The sequence below is a fragment of the Salvelinus alpinus genome, chromosome 26, assembly GCF_045679555.1.
Source record: "Salvelinus alpinus chromosome 26, SLU_Salpinus.1, whole genome shotgun sequence".
NCBI lineage: Eukaryota > Metazoa > Chordata > Actinopteri > Salmoniformes > Salmonidae > Salvelinus > Salvelinus alpinus.
Genome location: NC_092111.1, coordinates 23,540,529 through 23,559,319, shown reverse-complemented (window position 1 = coordinate 23,559,319; position 18,791 = coordinate 23,540,529). Strand labels below are relative to the sequence as shown.

Here is an 18,791-nt window from a genome sequence, read left to right as displayed (position 1 = left end):
AAAAGAAAGGAGGTACAGTAAAGTGTATGGGAGAGTCTCACCCTTGCTGTGCTGTCTCCAGACTGTGCTGTGCCCCACTAAGGGTCTGTGTGTGGTGGGGTGTTGGGGTGTACCCTCTGGCCACGCCAGGGCTTACAGTAGGTGCCAATTAATCACACGGTGCAATGGGGTTAACGCACACAGGGGGTGAAGACGGGTGAGGAGGGGTGAGGAGGAGGGAGTAAGGGGGATCTGAGTCATCGGTTTGTCTGTACGAGTGTCCCGAACGCAAGACGTTGCCCTTAGGTACATATCTAGGATCAGTTTGCACCAATTTTATCCGGAATAGTGTGAAAGAACGCAAAACTGACCTTGCATCAGCCTCTAGAGACTTCTACCTACTCTGTTCTGCATGTGCCTCAGAGTTATTCTGAGGGTGCAATCACGCAACAAACGGAGGAGTTACCAGGCAACGAGGCAGATCAATAATACAAAAAATATGTAAAGTGCATAATAAAACTTAATGTCGTTTTTTGAAGGAACCAGTCTGATGATGATAAAATGTAAAATAATCCAAACTAAAAATAAAGATGGAGAGGGGGAGTAATTCTATAGTTGAATTAAGCCCTGCAGATACTGAGAGCAGAGAGGGAGCAGATTTGGGCGTAGAAGAGAGGCTGAGAGAGCAAGCGAGAGTAAGGTAGGCAGAATAAAATAGCTGGAGAGAGACGTTTGGAAGTGTCCTTTTCCTCAGAGAGAAACCTAGAAAGACCTAGAAGACAGGAACGGCGTAAGAATTCTACATCTGTTGTCCTTCAACTAACTTTCATAAGAAGAACCGAAAGAAAAACAGCAACTAAGTCTATAGTACAGTTACCGATAGGGGGAAAAGAGAGTGTGAGAGAGAGGAGAGAGAACTGAAGTATCGAGGGAAGAGAAAAAGAGGGAGAGAGATGGAAGGATTGTTTCAGGAGATGGAGAGGTATGGAAACTGAGACAAAGCAAAGACAGGACATAAATCAAGATAATGCTATAGCATGGTAAACAGTAAACAGACAGCAAACCAACGATACAGTCGGAAACAAAAACAAAAAGAGAAACACAAATTAGTGTCAGAGAAAAACGCTGCTGCGCCAAGAAAAGGTGAATCCAGGACGGCTACAGTAACTGATGCATTTCCTTGCATTTCTATTTGAATAGCAGCCTCAATGTTTCATAATCAATTTTCATCTAGGCCTGTATTCACAAAGAGTCTCAGAGTAGGATCAGTTCTGCCTTTCATCGTAATGAATAAGAGAAGGGACCCAATCCTAGATCAGCCCTCTTACTATGAGACGTTTTGTGAATTATGGGCCCTGCTAAGAAGGACGTGATAAGAAAACAAACTCAAATTGATGTAATGTTTGTCTGTAGAATATAATAACAAAATAATCAAACTCATGACTAAATCATAGGAGAGAGAAACCGTAACAGAAAGGATGAGTTCGCTGAGTGGGAGATCTTAGATTTACATTTTAGTCATTTAGTAGACACTCTTATCCAGAGAGACTTACAGAAGCAATTAGGGTTAAGTGCCTTGCTCAAGGGCACATTTTGTACTATTTTTATTAACAAGAACAAAAAACATTTAATTAATAAAATACTATTATCAGTCTTCTTTCTCAAATGAAGAGTAGTTGAAATGGGGGTAGTTTAGGGTTGTTACTGGTTATAAACCGATCTGTCATTTTTGATGCGTCTACCAGTTGACCTCGGCTCTCTTTTCTTTACCCCCCTCCCCACCCCTCGACCTTACCCTCCTGAGAGTCAGGCTGACTGTACCCCTATTCTCTACCTCCCCTCTCCCCTAACCCCCTCTCCCCTAACCCTTACCTTGTCGTCCTGTGCGTCAGGCTGCAGTAGGCTATGTTGCTGGATGGCCATGGGGGGTGGTAGGGGTACAGAGTCGGCCCCCTCCTCACCCTCCTCCTCTCCACAGCTCTGCATCCCAGAGGACGAGGACTTGGACAGGGTCCCACTAGAGAGGCCCTCGTTACGCACTCTCTGTAGAGGAGAGAGAGAGAAGAGAGGGAGAGGGAAAGAGGTTAGATAGAGATAGACAGAGGAGAGAGTAGAGAGAGGAGAAGGTAGAGAGAAAGAGAAGACACAGACACACAGAAGACTTTGAGGTCTCCCCCTTACCTCCTCCACAGTCTCGTCCTGGGGTGTAGCAGCGCTGTCGTCAGAGTCTTTCTGGGTGCTGCCCGTCATCTCGCCACTCTTCCTCACCTTCTTGTGTTTGTGCGCCAGCTTCTTCACGTGCCCGTCTGCCTTGCCACTGCTCAGACGACGCACTGGGCTGGTAAGCCACTTACGCAGGGTGTTACCTGGGACAAGGCGGTGGAGAATGTTAACACTGATATCTAGGCACGCACAAACACATACCTTCTCTTTTTCCACCACTGTGAATTTAGAACTGTTTGTTCAATCCCTTTGCAAAAAATTGGCGAGGTGCGTGTGTTTACCTGGTCGTTTAGGTCCGGGCGAGGTGTGTGAGCCCATACCGTGATGCCCGGGCTGCAGGGTGGCAGAGGAGCCTGGCATGATGGAGTCATTACTACACACTGACAGAGTGTCTGGATAGGAGGAGAGGGAGGAGAGAGAGCGAAAGAGAGGTTATCAAAGTCTTGGAACACACCCATAACACATCAAATAATAACCATTATTATAACCTGGGGTGTTCCAGCCCTGAATGCTGATTGGCTGACAGCCGTGGTATATCAGACCGTATACCACAGGTATGACGACATGTTTTTTTACTGTTCTAATTACGTTGATAACCAGTTTATAATAGCAGTAAGGCACCTCGGGTTTGTGATATATGGCCAATATACCATGGTCAATGGCTGTGTCCAGGCACTCGTGCCTTATTACTTAAATATAGTACTTTTCTGAAACTCAAAAGACGCTATCCCCTACTACAGATCTCCTCACCCACCTTTATGGTTGAATATCCCCTCCATCTCCATGGAGGAGCGTGAGTGGGCGATGCAGAGCATGGTGCAGGGTACCAGTCCCTCGTGGGCAGGGGAGCGGTCCGTGGTCCGCACCAGACACCAGTCAGGCTTGTCATGGCACCTCTCCAGAACCTCTACAGTCTGGCCCCTCCGGACGGTCAGCTCGTTGCTGTTACCAGCCATGAAGTCATGGATCACCACGGTCAGCTCACAGCCACCGGACAGCTGGAGGAGAGGAGAGAGAGATGGTCAGGGGGAATGTAGAATCCTAGGAGGAGGTGAATAGATCATGATTACATCCTTCCCATAGGAGGGTAAAGCATGATAAAACGTCATTTTAGAAATACTGTGTGCTGTTCTCACCCGTCTAGTGATGAGCAGGAAGTTCTGTGCTGCCAGAGAGATGACCAGAGTGTGTGTGTGTGTGCTCACCTTGTCACTGTCCAGTGTGTTCTGTGAGGTGCGTGAGGCAATAGAGATGGTGTCTGGTTGGCTGCTGCCATCACCCTGGCTGTCCAAGTCCTCTCCATCCCTATCAAACCCCAAACACAGACAGAGGTCAGTGTGTGTGTGTGTGTGTGTGTGTGTGTGTGTGTGTGTGTGTGTGTGTGTGTGTGTGTGTGTGTGTGTGTGTGTGTGTGTGTGTGTGTGTGTGTGTGCGTGTGTGTGTATACACGCATATAAGTGTATGTGTGTCTCTGTGTGTGCAGGTGTGTATAGTATACTAATGCAGTTGTGTACCTGTACCTGCGGTGTCCCTTGTGATGCTTGGCAGTGGCAGACTTAGGGATGTGTATGGGTTCCTTCAGAGCTCCTCTCAGGTGGATGGTTCGATCCTGAATCACCTCCCTGATGTGTTTGATCCAGTCCTGCTTGTTCTCAATGCTCGATGCCTGCCATTGGCCAGGGAGAAGGGTTCAAAGGTTAATTCACCATATCACCACGGTCTCTGAAGTCATATTTTATTCTAAACAGTTCCATAGACCCCCCTGGAGAAGAAACTGTTATATTCCAATACCCACATTAGCATACCATTTAGAATGCATGCACATCACATGGCTTCATTCTAAGTAGTAAGCTAGTGTGGACATTGAAACACAGAAAAAGGAGAGTAGGAGAGGAGACAGAGAGGAGGCCACAGTAGAGTATTGAGATGCAGCCGAGGGCTGTGTTAGGTGTTAGGCTAGTTAGTACAGTATTACTCACCATTGATCCATGTTTGCATCCCTGACTTGGCTTTGGTTTAAATATAGAATAGAGAATTTCACTTTTTTGTTTTTAGTTAATATATATGACATTTTCTATGAGGACAGAATGTCTCGAGATGACGGACGGACAACAGTTACAGTATTTTGGTGGTGGCCAGTTAATGGTTAATATGGGCAGCACAGGTAGATGAGCAGAATAGGAACACAGTCAATATATTGTGTTAGACACATCGGGTTAGGAGTAGGGAAACATACTTTTCCAACCACTGGCACAAACATAAAGCTTCAGTAATAAAACTAGCTTTGGAGGTGGGTGTTAAAAAAAGGAAGATGTTTAGTTTGGTAAGGAGATAAAAAAAAGAGAGCGATGGAAAGAGAGGAAGAAAGGAAGATGGGAGAGAGAGAAGGACAATTAGAGAAAGAGGGTCAACATGTGAGGTGTCAAATCATTAAAAAAATATTTATTTCTAGACAATAAATATGTATAGGCCTCTACTCCATACAGATATAGAATGTAGTGGGAGCGTGTGGGAGCTTGAAGAATTGTTGGAGTTTAGGGGTTAAAGTTCATGTCAGTGGTGTTGGCATAAGCATGTTAGCCCACGGTTGGTTAGCGAACGAACGGTTAATATTCAGAGATACAAACATAAACAAAACAGCCCAAGACGCAGATGTACTGTACTAGACTAGACTGTATGATAGAACAGTCATTAGACAGAACACAGAGAGATAAATATACCCAAGTAACATATGTATAGAGATCGAGAGAGGGAGAGAAATACAGAAAGAAACAAGAAACAGAGAAGCACATACGAAGCTTCACATCCACGAGACAGCAGCATAGAGTCATGCAATCAAACGGGGAAGATGAAAAGGGGGGAGGAGAAGAGAAGAGACGGAAAAGAGAAGATGGGAGATGGGAGTAAAAGAAAGGAGGAGAGAGTAATAAGGCAGAGAGAGGTGGAGAGCGAGAGAGAGAGAGAGCAGAGAGAGAGAGAAAATAGAGAGGAGAGGAGATAGAGAGAGAAGGGAGAGAGAGGAGAAGAGGAGAGAAGGGAGAGAGAGGGGGAGAGCGAGAGAGAGCAGAGAGAGGAGAGGAAATAGAGAGGAGAGGAGAGAAGGGAGAGAGAGGAGAAGAGGAGAGAAGGGAGAGAGAGGAGGAGAGGAGGGAGAGAGAGGAGAAGAGGAAAGAGAAAAGAGAGAGAAAGGAGAGGAGAGGGAGAGAAGAGAGAGAGGAGTGAAAGGAGAGGGAGAGGAGAAGAGGAGAGAAGGGAGAGAGAGGAGGAGAGGAGGGAGAGAGAGGAGGATAAGAGAAAAGAGAGAGAAAGGAGAGGAGAGGGAGAGGAGAAGAGGAGAGAGGTATTCTTCTCTGTTCTTACCTTGAGTACGATCTTGTTGTCGGAGGTGGGGGTGCGTCCCACCCACAGAGCAAACTTACAGGGGTCTCCCTCAACGTGCTCTGTTACCCCCAACTCTGACGTCTGGAGAGAGGGAGACAAATTACTGCCATTTTATATTAATTCCTTTGGCAATATGTAATATGTATCTGTCTATTTCTAGCCAATAACACACCAGAAACAGAGAGAGATAGAGAGACAACTAAAGAGAAAGACAGAGAGAGAGAGAGAGACACAGACAAAGGGAACGACTAAAACAGAAAAGAGAGAGAGACAAGAGAGAGAATGTTGTACTCACGTAAAGTTTGCTCTTGTACATGTACTTGCTCCGTCCGTTGGAGTCTTTGACCTCCTTGCTGAAGATGAGGGACATCTCAAAGAGGAAGAGGTGACGCTCGCGTCCCTTACGGATCAGAGTTTTAGGATCCCACACATGGAAGGACTCCTGCAGGATTAACTCTCCCTGAGACTCAATGTTCTCATCGAAACCTACAGGAGTGGGGGAGGGAGGGGGGGGAGGGAAGAAGAAGAGAGTGTTCAAGAAAGAGTTACTTCACCATGCGTATGTGCATAAGCATGGTTGACTTTGAAAGTGTGTGTGCACGTGTGTGCGTGTATGTGTGTGTGCGCACATGTGTATGCACGTGTGTGTCTCTCACCCTCCAGCATTGAGAGGTGTATGAGCATCACTGGCTAGGTGTGTGTGTGTCTCTCACCCTCCAGCATTGAAAGGTGCATGAGCATCACTGGCTAGGTGTGTGTGTGTCTCTCACCCTCCAGCATTGAGAGGTGCATGGCGTCGTTGGCTCTCTTGGGGACACTGAGCATGACCTCCAGTCCATCCTTGATCTCTCCTTTCCCCTCCTCACAGCACGTCAGCAGCTCCTACATACACCAGAGAGGTACCATCAACAAATACCCTTTGAAAGCAAATACGTCACATTTATTGTGAATGATAATAAGCCCATTGGGGGGATTACCCATAACCTGGGATGTACTGGTGAACAAAAAGATGAGCTGAACGCCAGCCGAGATGGCATGCAACGTAAACACTGATGCTAACTAGCGTGATGGGTGCATAAAAGCTACTCACCAAATAAAAAGGTATGTCCCTACATTCCTGCTCATCACTATGTAAACATAAGCAAATATAAACAAACATTTGTAGAAGTTGTGTATGTGCTTTATAAAAGTGGGTTGCTATGGTTACCTTGAGCAGGAGCTGGTACTTGGTGATTCGCTGAACAGGCTTGATCAGGTAGGAGGAGATGGAGTTGGCCAATCGGTGCCTCTGCTGGATCTCCTGTACACGCCCACACAGAGAAACACATTGGGTGTGATTGGGTGCAGGGAACTGTCAGTCACAGTATGGGCCAATAGGAGGGCAGGATACTCACGTCAAAGTAGGGTCCAGCATGCTCTAAGATGAGCTGGGTGGAGTCTGGTTTGTTCTTACAGTAGTTGACGTACATCTGGAACTTATCAGCCTGGACACACAGATACACAACAAAGAGTTAAAACAAATGTAGCTACTCAAAAGTGCCTAGTTAAATAAAGGCTTTTTTTTCTTTTTCTTTTTGACCAATCACATATAAGTAGAGATATTAAGTCTTTATTCCTGTCCTAAGAAATCCTTATTTGTACCTGTCCTAAGAAATCCTTATTTGTACCTGTCCTAAGAAATCCTTATTTGTACCTGTCTTAAGAAATCATTCTCTATCTATTTCACAGATGTCAAAAATACACCATGACAGCGCAACACACAAGGGGTGGAACAGTGGCAAAGGTACCCACAGGACAAACAGAATAATATTAGTCTGAGGAGAGATTAAATAGCATTAATACAACAAAAATAATTCAAAACACACTCCTTTAGTTTACACCAAATTAAAAATATGTATTTTTTCTTCATAATAAGCAGGAGCTATTTTTTACTTAACACTTTTTTTTCTTAAAACTTCTTAAAGCATTGTTGGTTAAGGGCTTGTAAGTAAGCATTATAATGTCTACACCTGTTGTATTCGGCACGTGACAAATAAAATTAGATTTTGATCACAAACCTACATTCGGCCATTTTATGAACCAACTCACTTGTCTTGAGAAAGACAAGAACAGACACACACTCACTCACCCAGGTGACAAAGCAGTGGCCCACATCTTCTGGCAGCTGTTCATACTTCTCCAGCTCTTTGAGAAAGATACTGTTGAAAAAGGAGAGAAGAGGAGAGGGAGGATGTGAGCAAACACCATAAAACCTGAGAATAACTCCTGTTAGTATACATAGCTTCAGCACTGGAAATGAACCTTATAGCAGATATAGGTTGTTGTGGATGTACAGGGACAATGACTCAGGGAGCGTGACTTACTTGTGATGGAACTCATAGAGGTCCACCATGTTCCCGAAGATGATGTGTTCCTTGTTGACAATGCCAGGAGGGATCTCCTCTACCCCACTTGTCATCTCCCACAGGTACGTCTGGCGGGAGGAGGATGGAGAGAGAGGGTTAGATCACACATATGGAGGGGCCAGATATATCAGATCCATTAAGTCACAGCTGCTGCATTTCATGGAAATCTACACGGCAACCCTACATGTTATATGTGCATGTGTTATTGGTCTTTCATGTTGGTCAGATGTTTTTCCACGTGTGTTGTGTTAAAATTTCACAAGGTGGCGCCAGACATTGGCAGCAGAATCCCACTATAGGTAAGGGGGTAGACAAAGAGAGAGAGAGTAGGTTTACTTACGTCCGTACACTCCCTCAGATCTCTCACATAGGTCTTCTCTGTCTGGATCAGCTCAGCCATGATGAACCTACATATACACAAGGGTGCACACACAGACACGCGTGCACACACAGACACGCACGCACACACAGACACGCACGCCCACACAGACACGAGCGCACACACAGACACGCGCACACACAGACAGACACGCACGCACACACAGACAGACACGAGCGCACACACAGACACGCGCGCACACACAGACACGAGCGCACACACAGACACGAGCGCACACACAGACACGCACGCACACACAGACACGAGCGCACACAGACACGAGCACACACACAGACACGCACGGAGACACAGACACGTGCGCAAACACAGACACACGCGCACACACAGACACGTGCGCAAACACAGACACACGCGCACACACAGACACGTGCGCAAACACAGACACGAGCGCACACACAGACACGAGCGCACACACAGACACGAGCGCACACACAGACACGCACACACACACAGACACGAGCGCACACACAGACACACACGGTTAGCCTCTTTTGCTGATTCATATCATTATCAATAGAATACTTTTAGTCCCTCTGCTCTGTCCATTTACACGGATGAATCGTGTCAAAGTCGTGTCTAGTTGTGGCTGTTTAGTGTGTGTGTGTGTCCTGTAGTAGTGCTGCTACAGCAGTTGTAGTTATGAGATTATGAGTGGGGATGACTGGTTGATTGGCTTTTGGGCTTGCTTAATTATGAGTGTCACTGATCTAAATCGGTGTCAGGAAGTTAAGAGGAAGTGATGACGTACTCCTTCCTGCGAGCGGACTTGCGTTTCTCCTCGTTGAGTTCGTGAGCCGCGTCTCTCAGCTTGACCTCTGACCCCTGAGGTGTGGCCGGAATTATGTCCAACTGGAGATCCTTACTCTGACAGAGAGAAAGGGAGAGAGGGATGGAGGGAGAAGTTTGGAGAGACATGGGGCAAGATGATTTACAAAACATGTAAATCCCAAAAAGTATCCAAAAAGCACTTTTAAAGAGCGTAGTTATTTTATTATTATTAGGGAATGGACCAATGTTTCTGCTAAAAGCCATCTTCAGTGTGCAGAGATGATGTTTCCAGCAACCATTATATAGACACCTCAACTCACCTCACCTCACCCCACCAACCCAACCCCCCCACACACCGTCCCCACCCCAACCAACCCCCCTACACCCTCTTGACTTACAGCCTTGGAGTTAGAGTCAGATGAGATGCCCAGTGCTTTCTCCAGACTGGTCCGGTACTTGTCCATACGTAATGAGAAGTCTCTGTAGCGTTTGTCCACCGCTGTCACCCACTTCTTTATCTCCACAGCGTGACTATGGCCTTTATCACAGAAACCATCCGCTAGCTGGATCAGCAGCTTCACACGCTCTTTGGTTTGCTGGAGGGAGAGGGGGGAGAGATGGGGAGGAGGAGAGAGGGGGGAGGAGGAGAGAGGAGGAGAGAGGGGGGAGAGATGGGGAGGAGGAGAGAGGGGGGAGAGATGGGGAGGAGGAGAGAGGGGGGAGAGATAGGGTTTGATTTAAAATGTGTAATGTTTGGTCTAAAAAATGTTATGACGTGAATATGTGTGTGCGTGTGTGTGTGCGTGTGTGCGCACGCGTGTTCCTTCCTACCCTGGCTGTGATGTGGAAGTCTTCGTGCTCCTTCAGCAGCTCCTGTGTGTGGTGGATACTGGAGCCGGTAGAGGTGTGTGTTGACAGGTAGAACTCTCCCGTGTCATGGATCCACTCCAGAGCCTGAGGACACACACACAGACCATTGAGGTGGACATTGAGGTAAAGAGAGAGACAGAGGTTACAGATGAGAGGACAGAAACAGGGAATGGAAGAAGATAGAACAGCCATTTTGACTGTTGTTAGAGCTTTGAGTAAGAAAGACAAAGAGAGCTAGAGAGAGATGGAGAGAGATGGAGAGAGATAGAGAGAGATGGAGAGAGATGGAGAGAGATGGAGAGAGATAGAGAGAGATGGAGAGAGATGGAGAGAGATAGAGAGAGATAGAGAGAGATGGAGAGAGATGGAAAGAGATGGAGAGAGATGGAGAGAGATAGAGAGAGATGGAGAGAGATGGAAAGAGATGGAGAGAGATGGAGAGAGATGGAGAGAGATAGAGAGAGATGGAGAGAGATAGAGAGAGAGAGAAAGAGATGGAGAGAGATGGAGAGAGATAGAGAGAGATAGAGAGAGATGGAGAGAGATGGAAAGAGATGGAGAGAGATGGAGAGAGATGGAGAGAGATAGAGAGAGATAGAGAGAGATGGAGAGAGATGGAAAGAGATGGAGAGAGATGGAGAGAGATAGAGAGAGATGGAAAGAGATGGAGAGAGATAGAGAGAGATAGAGAGAGATAGAAAGAGATGGAGAGAGATGGAGAGAGATGGAGAGAGATAGAGAGAGATGGAGAGAGATGGAGAGAGATGGAGAGAGATAGAGAGAGATGGAGAGAGATGGAAAGAGATGGAGAGAGATGGAAAGAGATGGAGATAGATAGAGTGAGATGGAGAGAGCTAGAGAAAGCTAGAGAGAGATGGAGAGCTAGAGAGAGATGGAGAGAGATAGAGAGCTAGAGAGAGCTAGAGAGAGATGGAGAGAGCTAGAGAAAGCTAGAGAGAGATGGAGAGCGCTAGAGAGAGCTAGAGAGAGATGGAGAGAGCTAGAGAGAGAGAGATGGAGAGAGCTAGAGAGAGCTAGAGAGAGATGGAGAGAGCTAGAGAGAGCTAGAGAGAGATGGAGAGAGCTAGAGAGATGGAGAGAGATAGAGAGAGAGCTAGAGAGAGAGCTAGAGAGAGAGAGAGAGAGAGAGAGAGAGAGAGAGATGGAGAGAGCTAGAGAGAGATAGAGAGAGCTAGAGAGAAATGGAGAGAGCTAGAGAGAGAGCTAGAGAGAGCTAGAGAGAGATGGAGAGAGCTAGAGAGAGCTAGAGAGAGATGGAGAGAGCTAGAGTGTGTGTAAATTGTGTGTGTACCTGTTTGGCGCTGCGTTCGAACACCACGTATTGCTGGCACTGGTCTAACCGTCTTTTCCTCATGGTCCAGAAATGGAGAACACGGTTCTCTCTCTGTAACAACTCATTCAAGATGTCTGATCGCAACACAAACACAGAGATTACATTAGATTAGATAGATTGATGTTTTGGGGTTGATTTAGGAATAGGTAAAAGGTAGAATTACCACACAGTGTGTGTGTGTATGTGTGTGATACTCACTCTTGACCTGTTGTTCCGGTGCTTTGACATGGCTGAGCATCCCAGGCATGTTAACACTGTTCCTGTGCATGTACTTCAGGAACACATCAGCATTACGTCTGGCCAGGGTACATGCCTAGAGAAACACACACAGTTAGAGACATGGGTCATAGCTGTATACGTGTGTGTGTGTGTGTGTGTGTGTGTGTGTGTGTGTGTGTGTGTGTGTGTGTGTGTGTGTGTGTGTGTGTGTGTGTGTTCTTACCTTGAGGAAAGCCTCTTTCTGTTCCAGGTGTTTGCTGATCATGGGGGTGACGTGATCTGACTCACAGTTAGGACCCAGTTTGTCAGCCCCCCCACACCAGTCCTCTTCCCTCTTATACTCCTGCTCCAGGCTCTCCAACACACTGCACACCTACAGATCACAACACAGGATTAAAACTACAGCTCCCATAATGCCACACCAGTCCTCTTCCCTCTTATACTCCTGCTCCAGGCTCTCCAACACACTGCACACCTACAGATCACAACACAGGATTAAAACTACAGCTCCCATAATGCCACACCAGTCCTCTTCCCTCTTATACTCCTGCTCCAGGCTCTCCAACACACTGCACACCTACAGATCACAACACAGGATTAAAACTACAGCTCCCATAACACACCACAGCTCCCATGACATTCCAGGAGGCTTTCCTGCACACCTACAGGACACAGCACAGGCTCCGTCAGTCTCCTTAACTGAAGCTAAGCTACTAACGTAACTAACTAGTTAGCTCTACTAGAGCTAAATGAACTGGATACCAAGAGCAATAGTGCCCCCTACCTGTTTGGAGGTCTTGTAGATGGCTACAGAAGTATTTATCTAATGATGTTATTAGGGAATTACAATACCTATTAAAGTACTATCTCCCTACCTGTCATTACATAATAAACCATAACTATAACAGCCACAGCACCCCCTACCTGTTCGGAGGTCTTGTAGAAGGCTACAGAGGCGTTGACCAGTTTCAGCCTGTCCTCCATCTTCAACATGAGCTGCTGCCAGTGGGACGCTACGTTCTCAGCACAGTCTCTGATCAGGTCCATGTCATAGTGGTTGGCCTGGAGTAACACCTCAGCCTTCTGCTGCACCTGCAGGGCACTCTGGTGGGTTTTCTACGAGGAGGAGAAGAGAGAGGGATGAGGAGAGACACAGAATATCATAGCTCTGTGTTGCATCTTATAGTAGAGTTTTATTATAGAATATCAGATATGTTTAAAGAAATGAGTGGGGGAAAAATAAACAGGAGGGGGAAAGTCAGAGGAAGTGGGAGAGATGAAGTGAAATCTGAGCTTGTGAGATCAGGCTGGTTAAACAAGGCTAGAGGGATATAGAGCTACTGTAGAGAGAAAGAAACATAAAGAGATAATATATATATGTACTTATTATTGTCTATAAAAAGGATGTGTGTTGGTGTTTGCGTCGCGGAGTGATGAGCTCACCTCGATGGCATGCTGGAACTGTTCGTGCTCTCTCTGTAGCTGTTCTGCTTCCTGTAGAGAACTGGCTGTGATCAGACCAGCATTCAGCATAGACTCCCCATTACGGATCCAGCCCAGGACCTGCACACACCAGGAACCAGGATATACGTTATCATGATAGCATTTTAGTATGGTTTCCACTGGTACTTGGTTGGTATTTACTATGGTATTATTTCTACTGGTATTTAATAGGAAATTATGTGGTATCAATCGATGGTTTTGGTGTCATCTGTGTGTGTGTGTGTGTGTGTGTGTGTGTATGTGTGTGTGTATACCTGTTTGACTTCGGCCTGCAGGTGTCGTAACTGTACACACTGCTCCAGGTGTCTCCTGTGTTGTTCGCCTGCTACGTCCAACTCCTGCTGCTTCTCATGGAGGAACTCCAGCAGGTCCTGAACACGAGTAGCCATGTCCACATCCCTGTCACACAGCAACTCTACACCTGGAGGGAGAGGAGGGACAACAGAAGAAAGGGAGAGAAAGAGGGGGAGAAAGGCAAGGAGAGAGAGCAAAAGTCATTCCACTCCTACTACAAAACAGGCTATCACAGTAGCTCATTTTCTGTGTGTGTGTGTGTGTGTATGCATATCTGACAATGTAAGCTCTGTTGTGCACACGTGTGTACTGCTACTCACCAGAGGCCTGTACTTCGTTGACGTACTGCAGCAGCTCCTGTCCCTGGTGGATGACATCAAAGGTCAGGTTGTTCATGGTCAGGGCCTTGTCAGCGTGGTGCTGGAGTCTCTGTTCTGCCAGGGTCAGGTCCTCTGTATCAAACTCACTCATCTGAACACTCAACTCCTCGTTCCACGACTCCAGGTCTGAGATGATCTGGGGGGGAGAGAGAGAGAGAGATAGGTGAGATATATAGACTTCAGGTCTGAGATGATCTGGGTGAGAGAGAGAGAGAGAGAGAGAGAGAGAGAGAGAGAGAGAGAGAGAGAGAGAGAGAGAGAGAGAGAGAGAGAGAGAGAGAGAGAGAGAGAGAGAGAGAGAGAGAGAGAGAGAGAGAGAGAGAGAGAGAGAGAGAGAGAGGTGAGATATATAGACTTCAGGTCTGAGATGATCTGGGTGTGTATGTGAGAGTGAGTGAGTGAGTGAGTGAGTGAGTGAGTGAGTGAGTGAGTGAGTGAGTGAGGTGAGAGACTACATTTAATCCCTGAGCTAAAGCCGAGACAAGGGTACTTTACAGGAACCACCTCTGCCACACACACCCTTTCCACACACTCACGTCAATGGCGTCCCTCTCGAAGATGCGTAGCTGCAGGAAGAGTTCCAGTTTGATCTTCCTCTCCTGAAACAGCTCCTCCATCTGAGCCTGGGCCTCATCCAGCTGCTGTAGGACACTCTCAATGTGGTTTATAGAGCTGTTGTGGGGAGTCTTGTTACTTGAGATAGCAGAGTCCCTACGACACGAGAGAACACACACACACATTGAAGAAAACACAAAGTTGAACGTACACACACACCTTATTCGGTGCAGCGGTAATTTCACTGGCACTGCTTCAATCATTGTATAATAACACACACACACACACACACACACACACACACACACACACACACACACACACACACACACACACACACACACACACACACACACACACACACACACACACACACACACACACACACTCCTCTAATCTCTCACACACACAGTGTTGTAGCAGAGTCCTGGGGGATGTTACACAATAAGCCACACTGTTATGAAACCAGCATTATGTAACAATACTCAGAGGACAGAATACACCAGGGATGGAGACATAGAGAGAGAGAGAGATCGCGTCAGTGTGTGTGTGTGTGTGTGTGTGTGTGTGTGTGTGTGTGTGTGTGTGTGTGTGTGTGTGTGTGTGTGTGTGTGTGTGTGTGTGTGTGTGTAGGAGGGCCAGGTCTCACCCCACACACTTGATATAAATACAACCAGAATCCTGGTCAGAGCAGTCAAATACATGCAGCTCTTCTAACTGTCAACCTCCTACTCCTTCTCATCTCTCCCTCAATTCCCTCTTTCTCTCCTCTGCCAGTTCACTATGGGAGAATGCTGTTCTCTCTCTCTCCTCTGCCAGTTCACTATGGGAGAATGCTGTTCTCTCTCTCCTCTGCCAGTTCGCTATGGGAGGATGCTGTTCTCCCTCTCTCTCCTCTGCCAGTTCGCTATGGGAGAATGCTGTTCTCTCTCTCTCTCTCCTCTGCCAGTTCGCTATGGGAGGATGCTGTTCTCCCTCTCTCCTCTGCCAGTTCACTATGGGAGGATGCTGTTCTCCCTCTCTCTCCTCTGCCAGTTCGCTATGGGAGAATGCTGTTCTCTCTCTCTCTCTCCTCTGCCAGTTCGCTATGGGAGGATGCTGTTCTCCCTCTCTCTCCTCTACCAGTTCACTATGGGAGGATGCTGTTCTCTCTCTCTCTCCTCTGCCAGTTCGCTATGGGAGAATGCTGTTCTCTCTCTCTCTCTCCTCTGCCAGTTCGCTATGGGAGGATGCTGTTCTCCCTCTCTCTCCTCTGCCAGTTCACTATGGGAGGATGCTGTTCTCCCTCTCTCTCCTCTACCAGTTCACTATGGGAGAATGCTGTTCTCTTTCTCTCCTCTGCCAGTTCACTATGGGAGGATGCTGTTCTCTTTCTCTCCTCTGCCAGTTCACTATGGGAGAATGCTGTTCTCTCTCTCTCTCCTCTGCCAGTTCACTATGGGAGGATGCTGTTCTCTCTCTCTCCTCTGCCAGTTCACTATGGGAGAATGCTGTTCTCTCTCTCTCTCCTCTGCCAGTTCACTATGGGAGGATGCTGTTCTCTCTCTCTCTCCTCTGCCAGTTCACTATGGGAGGATGCTGTTCTCTCTCTCTCCTCTGCCAGTTCACTATGGGAGAATGCTGTTCTCTCTCTCTCTCCTCTGCCAGTTCGCTATGGGAGAATGCTGTTCTCTCTCTCTCCTCTGCCAGTTCACTATGGGAGAATGCTGTTCTCTCTCTCTCCTCTGCCAGTTCGCTATGGGAGAATGCTGTTCTCTCTCTCCTCTGCCAGTTCGCTATGGGAGAATGCTGTTCTCTCTCTCCTCTGCCAGTTCACTATGGGAGAATGCTGTTCTCTCTCTCTCTCCTCTGCCAGTTCGCTATGGGAGAATGCTGTTCTCTCTCTCTCTCCTCTGCCAGTTCGCTATGGGAGGATGCTGTTCTCTCTCTCTCCTCTGCCAGTTCACTATGGGAGAATGCTGTTCTCTCTCTCCTCTGCCAGTTCACTATGGGAGAATGCTGTTCTCTCTCTCTCTCTCCTCTGCCAGTTCACTATGGGAGGATGCTGTTCTCTCTCTCTCTCCTCTGCCAGTTCACTATGGGAGAATGCTGTTCTCTCTCTCCTCTCTCTCTCCTCTGCCAGTTCGCTATGGGAGAATGCTGTTCTCTCTCTCTCCTCTGCCAGTTCGCTATGGGAGAATGCTGTTCTCTCTCTCCTCTGCCAGTTCACTATGGGAGGATGCTGTTCTCTCTCTCTCTCCTCTGCCAGTTCACTATGGGAGAATGCTGTTCTCTCGCTCTCTCTCCTCTGCCAGTTCACTATGGGAGGATGCTGTTCTCTCTCTCTCTCCTCTGCCAGTTCGCTATGGGAGAATGCTGTTCTCTCTCTCTCTCTCCTCTGCCAGTTCACTATGGGAGGATGCTGTTCTCTCTCTCTCTCCTCTGCCAGTTCGCTATGGGAGAATGCTGTTCTCTCTCTCTCTCTCCTCTGCCAGTTCGCTATGGGAGAATGCTGTTCTCTCTCTCCTCTGCCAGTTCACTATGGGAGAATGCTGTTCTCTCTCTCTCTCTCCTCTGCCAGTTCACTATGGGAGGATGCTGTTCTCTCTCTCTCCTCTGCCAGTTCACTATGGGAGAATGGTGTTCTCTCTCTCTCCTCTGCCAGTTCGCTATGGGAGGATGCTGTTCTCTCTCTCTCCTCTGCCAGTTCACTATGGGAGGATGCTGTTCTCTCTCTCTCCTCTGCCAGTTCACTATGGGAGAATGCTGTTCTCTCTCTCTCCTCTGCCAGTTCACTATGGGAGGATGCTGTTCTCTCTCTCTCCTCTGCCAGTTCACTATGGGAGAATGCTGTTCTCTCTCTCTCCTCTGCCAGTTCACTATGGGAGAATGCTGTTCTCTCTCTCTCTCCTCTGCCAGTTCACTATGGGAGGATGCTGTTCTCTCTCTCTCCTCTGCCAGTTCACTATGGGAGGATGCTGTTCTCCCTCTCTCTCCTCTGCCAGTTCGCTATGGGAGGATGCTGTTCTCTCTCTCTCCTCTGCCAGTTCACTATGGGAGGATGCTGTTCTCTCTCTCTCCTCTGCCAGTTCACTATGGGAGAATGCTGTTCTCTCTCTCTCTCCTCTGCCAGTTCACTATGGGAGGATGCTGTTCTCTCTCTCTCTCCTCTGCCAGTTCACTATGGGAGAATGCTGTTCTCTCTCTCTCTCCTCTGCCAGTTCACTATGGGAGAATGCTGTTCTCTCTCTCTCCTCTGCCAGTTCACTATGGGAGAATGCTGTTCTCTCTCTCTCTCCTCTGCCAGTTCACTATGGGAGAATGCTGTTCTCTCTCTCTCCTCTGCCAGTTCACTATGGGAGAATGCTGTTCTCCCTCTCTCTCCTCTAACAGTTCACTATGGGAGAAGGCTGTTCTCTCTCTCTCTCCTCTGCCAGTTCACTATGGGAGAAGGCTGTTCTCCCTCTCTCTCCTCTGCCAGTTCACTATGGGAGAATGCTGTTCTCTCTCTCTCTCCTCTGCCAGTTCACTATGGGAGAATGCTGTTCTCTCTCTCTCCTCTGCCAGTTCACTATGGGAGGATGCTGTTCTCTCTCTCTCTCCTCTGCCAGTTCACTATGGGAGAATGCTGTTCTCTCTCTCTCTCCTCTGCCAGTTCACTATGGGAGGATGCTGTTCTCTCTCTCTCTCCTCTGCCAGTTCACTATGGGAGAAGGCTGTTCTCTCTCTCTCCTCTGCCAGTTCACTATGGGAGAAGGCTGTTCTCTCTCTCTCCTCTGCCAGTTCACTATGGGAGAATGCTGTTCTCTCTCTCTCCTCTGCCAGTTCACTATGGGAGGATGCTGTTCTCTCTCTCTCTCCTCTGCCAGTTCACTATGGGAGAAGGCTGTTCTCTCTCTCTCCTCTGCCAGTTCACTATGGGAGAAGGCTGTTCTCTCTCTCTCCTCTGCCAGTTCACTATGGGAGAATGCTGTTCTCTCTCTCCTGTTGTCTATTCCATCCTACTCACCTTCTGCCCACTCTCTGAAACGTTCATATTTTGCTCAGTTACTTCCAAATTATTCTGTGGGTGTGTGTGTGGGTCTGTGGGTGTGTGTGTATACGTGCACGTCTGTTCCTGTATGTGTGTGTGTTTGTCCCAGCCTGTGGGTGTGTGTCTCGTGTCTGTCCCTGTGAGTGTGTGTGTTTGTCCCAGCCTGTGGGTGTGTGTCTCGTGTCTGTCCCTGTGAGTGTGTGTGTTTGTCCCAGCCTGTGGGTGTGTGTCTCGTGTCTGTCCCTGTGAGTGTGTGTGTTTGTCCCAGCCTGTGGGTGTGTGTCTCGTGTCTGTCCCTGTGAGTGTGTGTGTTTGCCCCAGCCTGTGGGTGTGTGTCTCGTGTCTGTCCCTGTGAGTGTGTGTGTTTGTCCCAGCCTGTGGGTGTGTGTCTCGTGTCTGTCCCTGTATGTGTGTGTGTTTGTCCCAGCCTGTGGGTGTGTGTCTCGTG

At 47.8% G+C, this 18,791-nt stretch overlaps 1 protein-coding gene across 9 annotated transcripts in view; it reads right to left on the bottom strand.

Moving 5' to 3' along the window:
- Nucleotides 1–18,791, bottom strand: part of LOC139554994 (triple functional domain protein) — a 98,052-nt gene that overhangs the window by 27,269 nt on the left and 51,992 nt on the right. For 3 of the 9 annotated variants that reach the window (XM_071368345.1, XM_071368347.1, XM_071368352.1), the window contains 26 exons: nt 14,313–14,487; nt 13,717–13,912; nt 13,357–13,523; nt 13,043–13,162; nt 12,524–12,715; nt 11,823–11,972; nt 11,579–11,693; nt 11,339–11,454; nt 9,988–10,110; nt 9,555–9,752; nt 9,137–9,252; nt 8,329–8,395; nt 7,947–8,056; nt 7,712–7,781; nt 6,978–7,067; nt 6,791–6,883; nt 6,354–6,465; nt 5,879–6,069; nt 5,563–5,664; nt 4,182–4,211; nt 3,717–3,868; nt 3,408–3,507; nt 2,957–3,200; nt 2,484–2,594; nt 2,161–2,345; nt 1,852–2,022 (listed from right to left, as the gene is read on the bottom strand). In XM_071368345.1, the coding sequence (XP_071224446.1) occupies nt 1,852–2,022; nt 2,161–2,345; nt 2,484–2,594; nt 2,957–3,200; nt 3,408–3,507; nt 3,717–3,868; nt 4,182–4,211; nt 5,563–5,664; nt 5,879–6,069; nt 6,354–6,465; nt 6,791–6,883; nt 6,978–7,067; nt 7,712–7,781; nt 7,947–8,056; nt 8,329–8,395; nt 9,137–9,252; nt 9,555–9,752; nt 9,988–10,110; nt 11,339–11,454; nt 11,579–11,693; nt 11,823–11,972; nt 12,524–12,715; nt 13,043–13,162; nt 13,357–13,523; nt 13,717–13,912; nt 14,313–14,487 (3,496 nt within the window). The remainder of the gene's footprint in view (nt 1–1,851; nt 2,023–2,160; nt 2,346–2,483; nt 2,595–2,956; nt 3,201–3,407; nt 3,508–3,716; nt 3,869–4,181; nt 4,212–5,562; nt 5,665–5,878; nt 6,070–6,353; nt 6,466–6,790; nt 6,884–6,977; nt 7,068–7,711; nt 7,782–7,946; nt 8,057–8,328; nt 8,396–9,136; nt 9,253–9,554; nt 9,753–9,987; nt 10,111–11,338; nt 11,455–11,578; nt 11,694–11,822; nt 11,973–12,523; nt 12,716–13,042; nt 13,163–13,356; nt 13,524–13,716; nt 13,913–14,312; nt 14,488–18,791) is intronic. The other 6 variants (XM_071368346.1, XM_071368349.1, XM_071368348.1 and 3 more) reach the window with 3 other exon arrangements.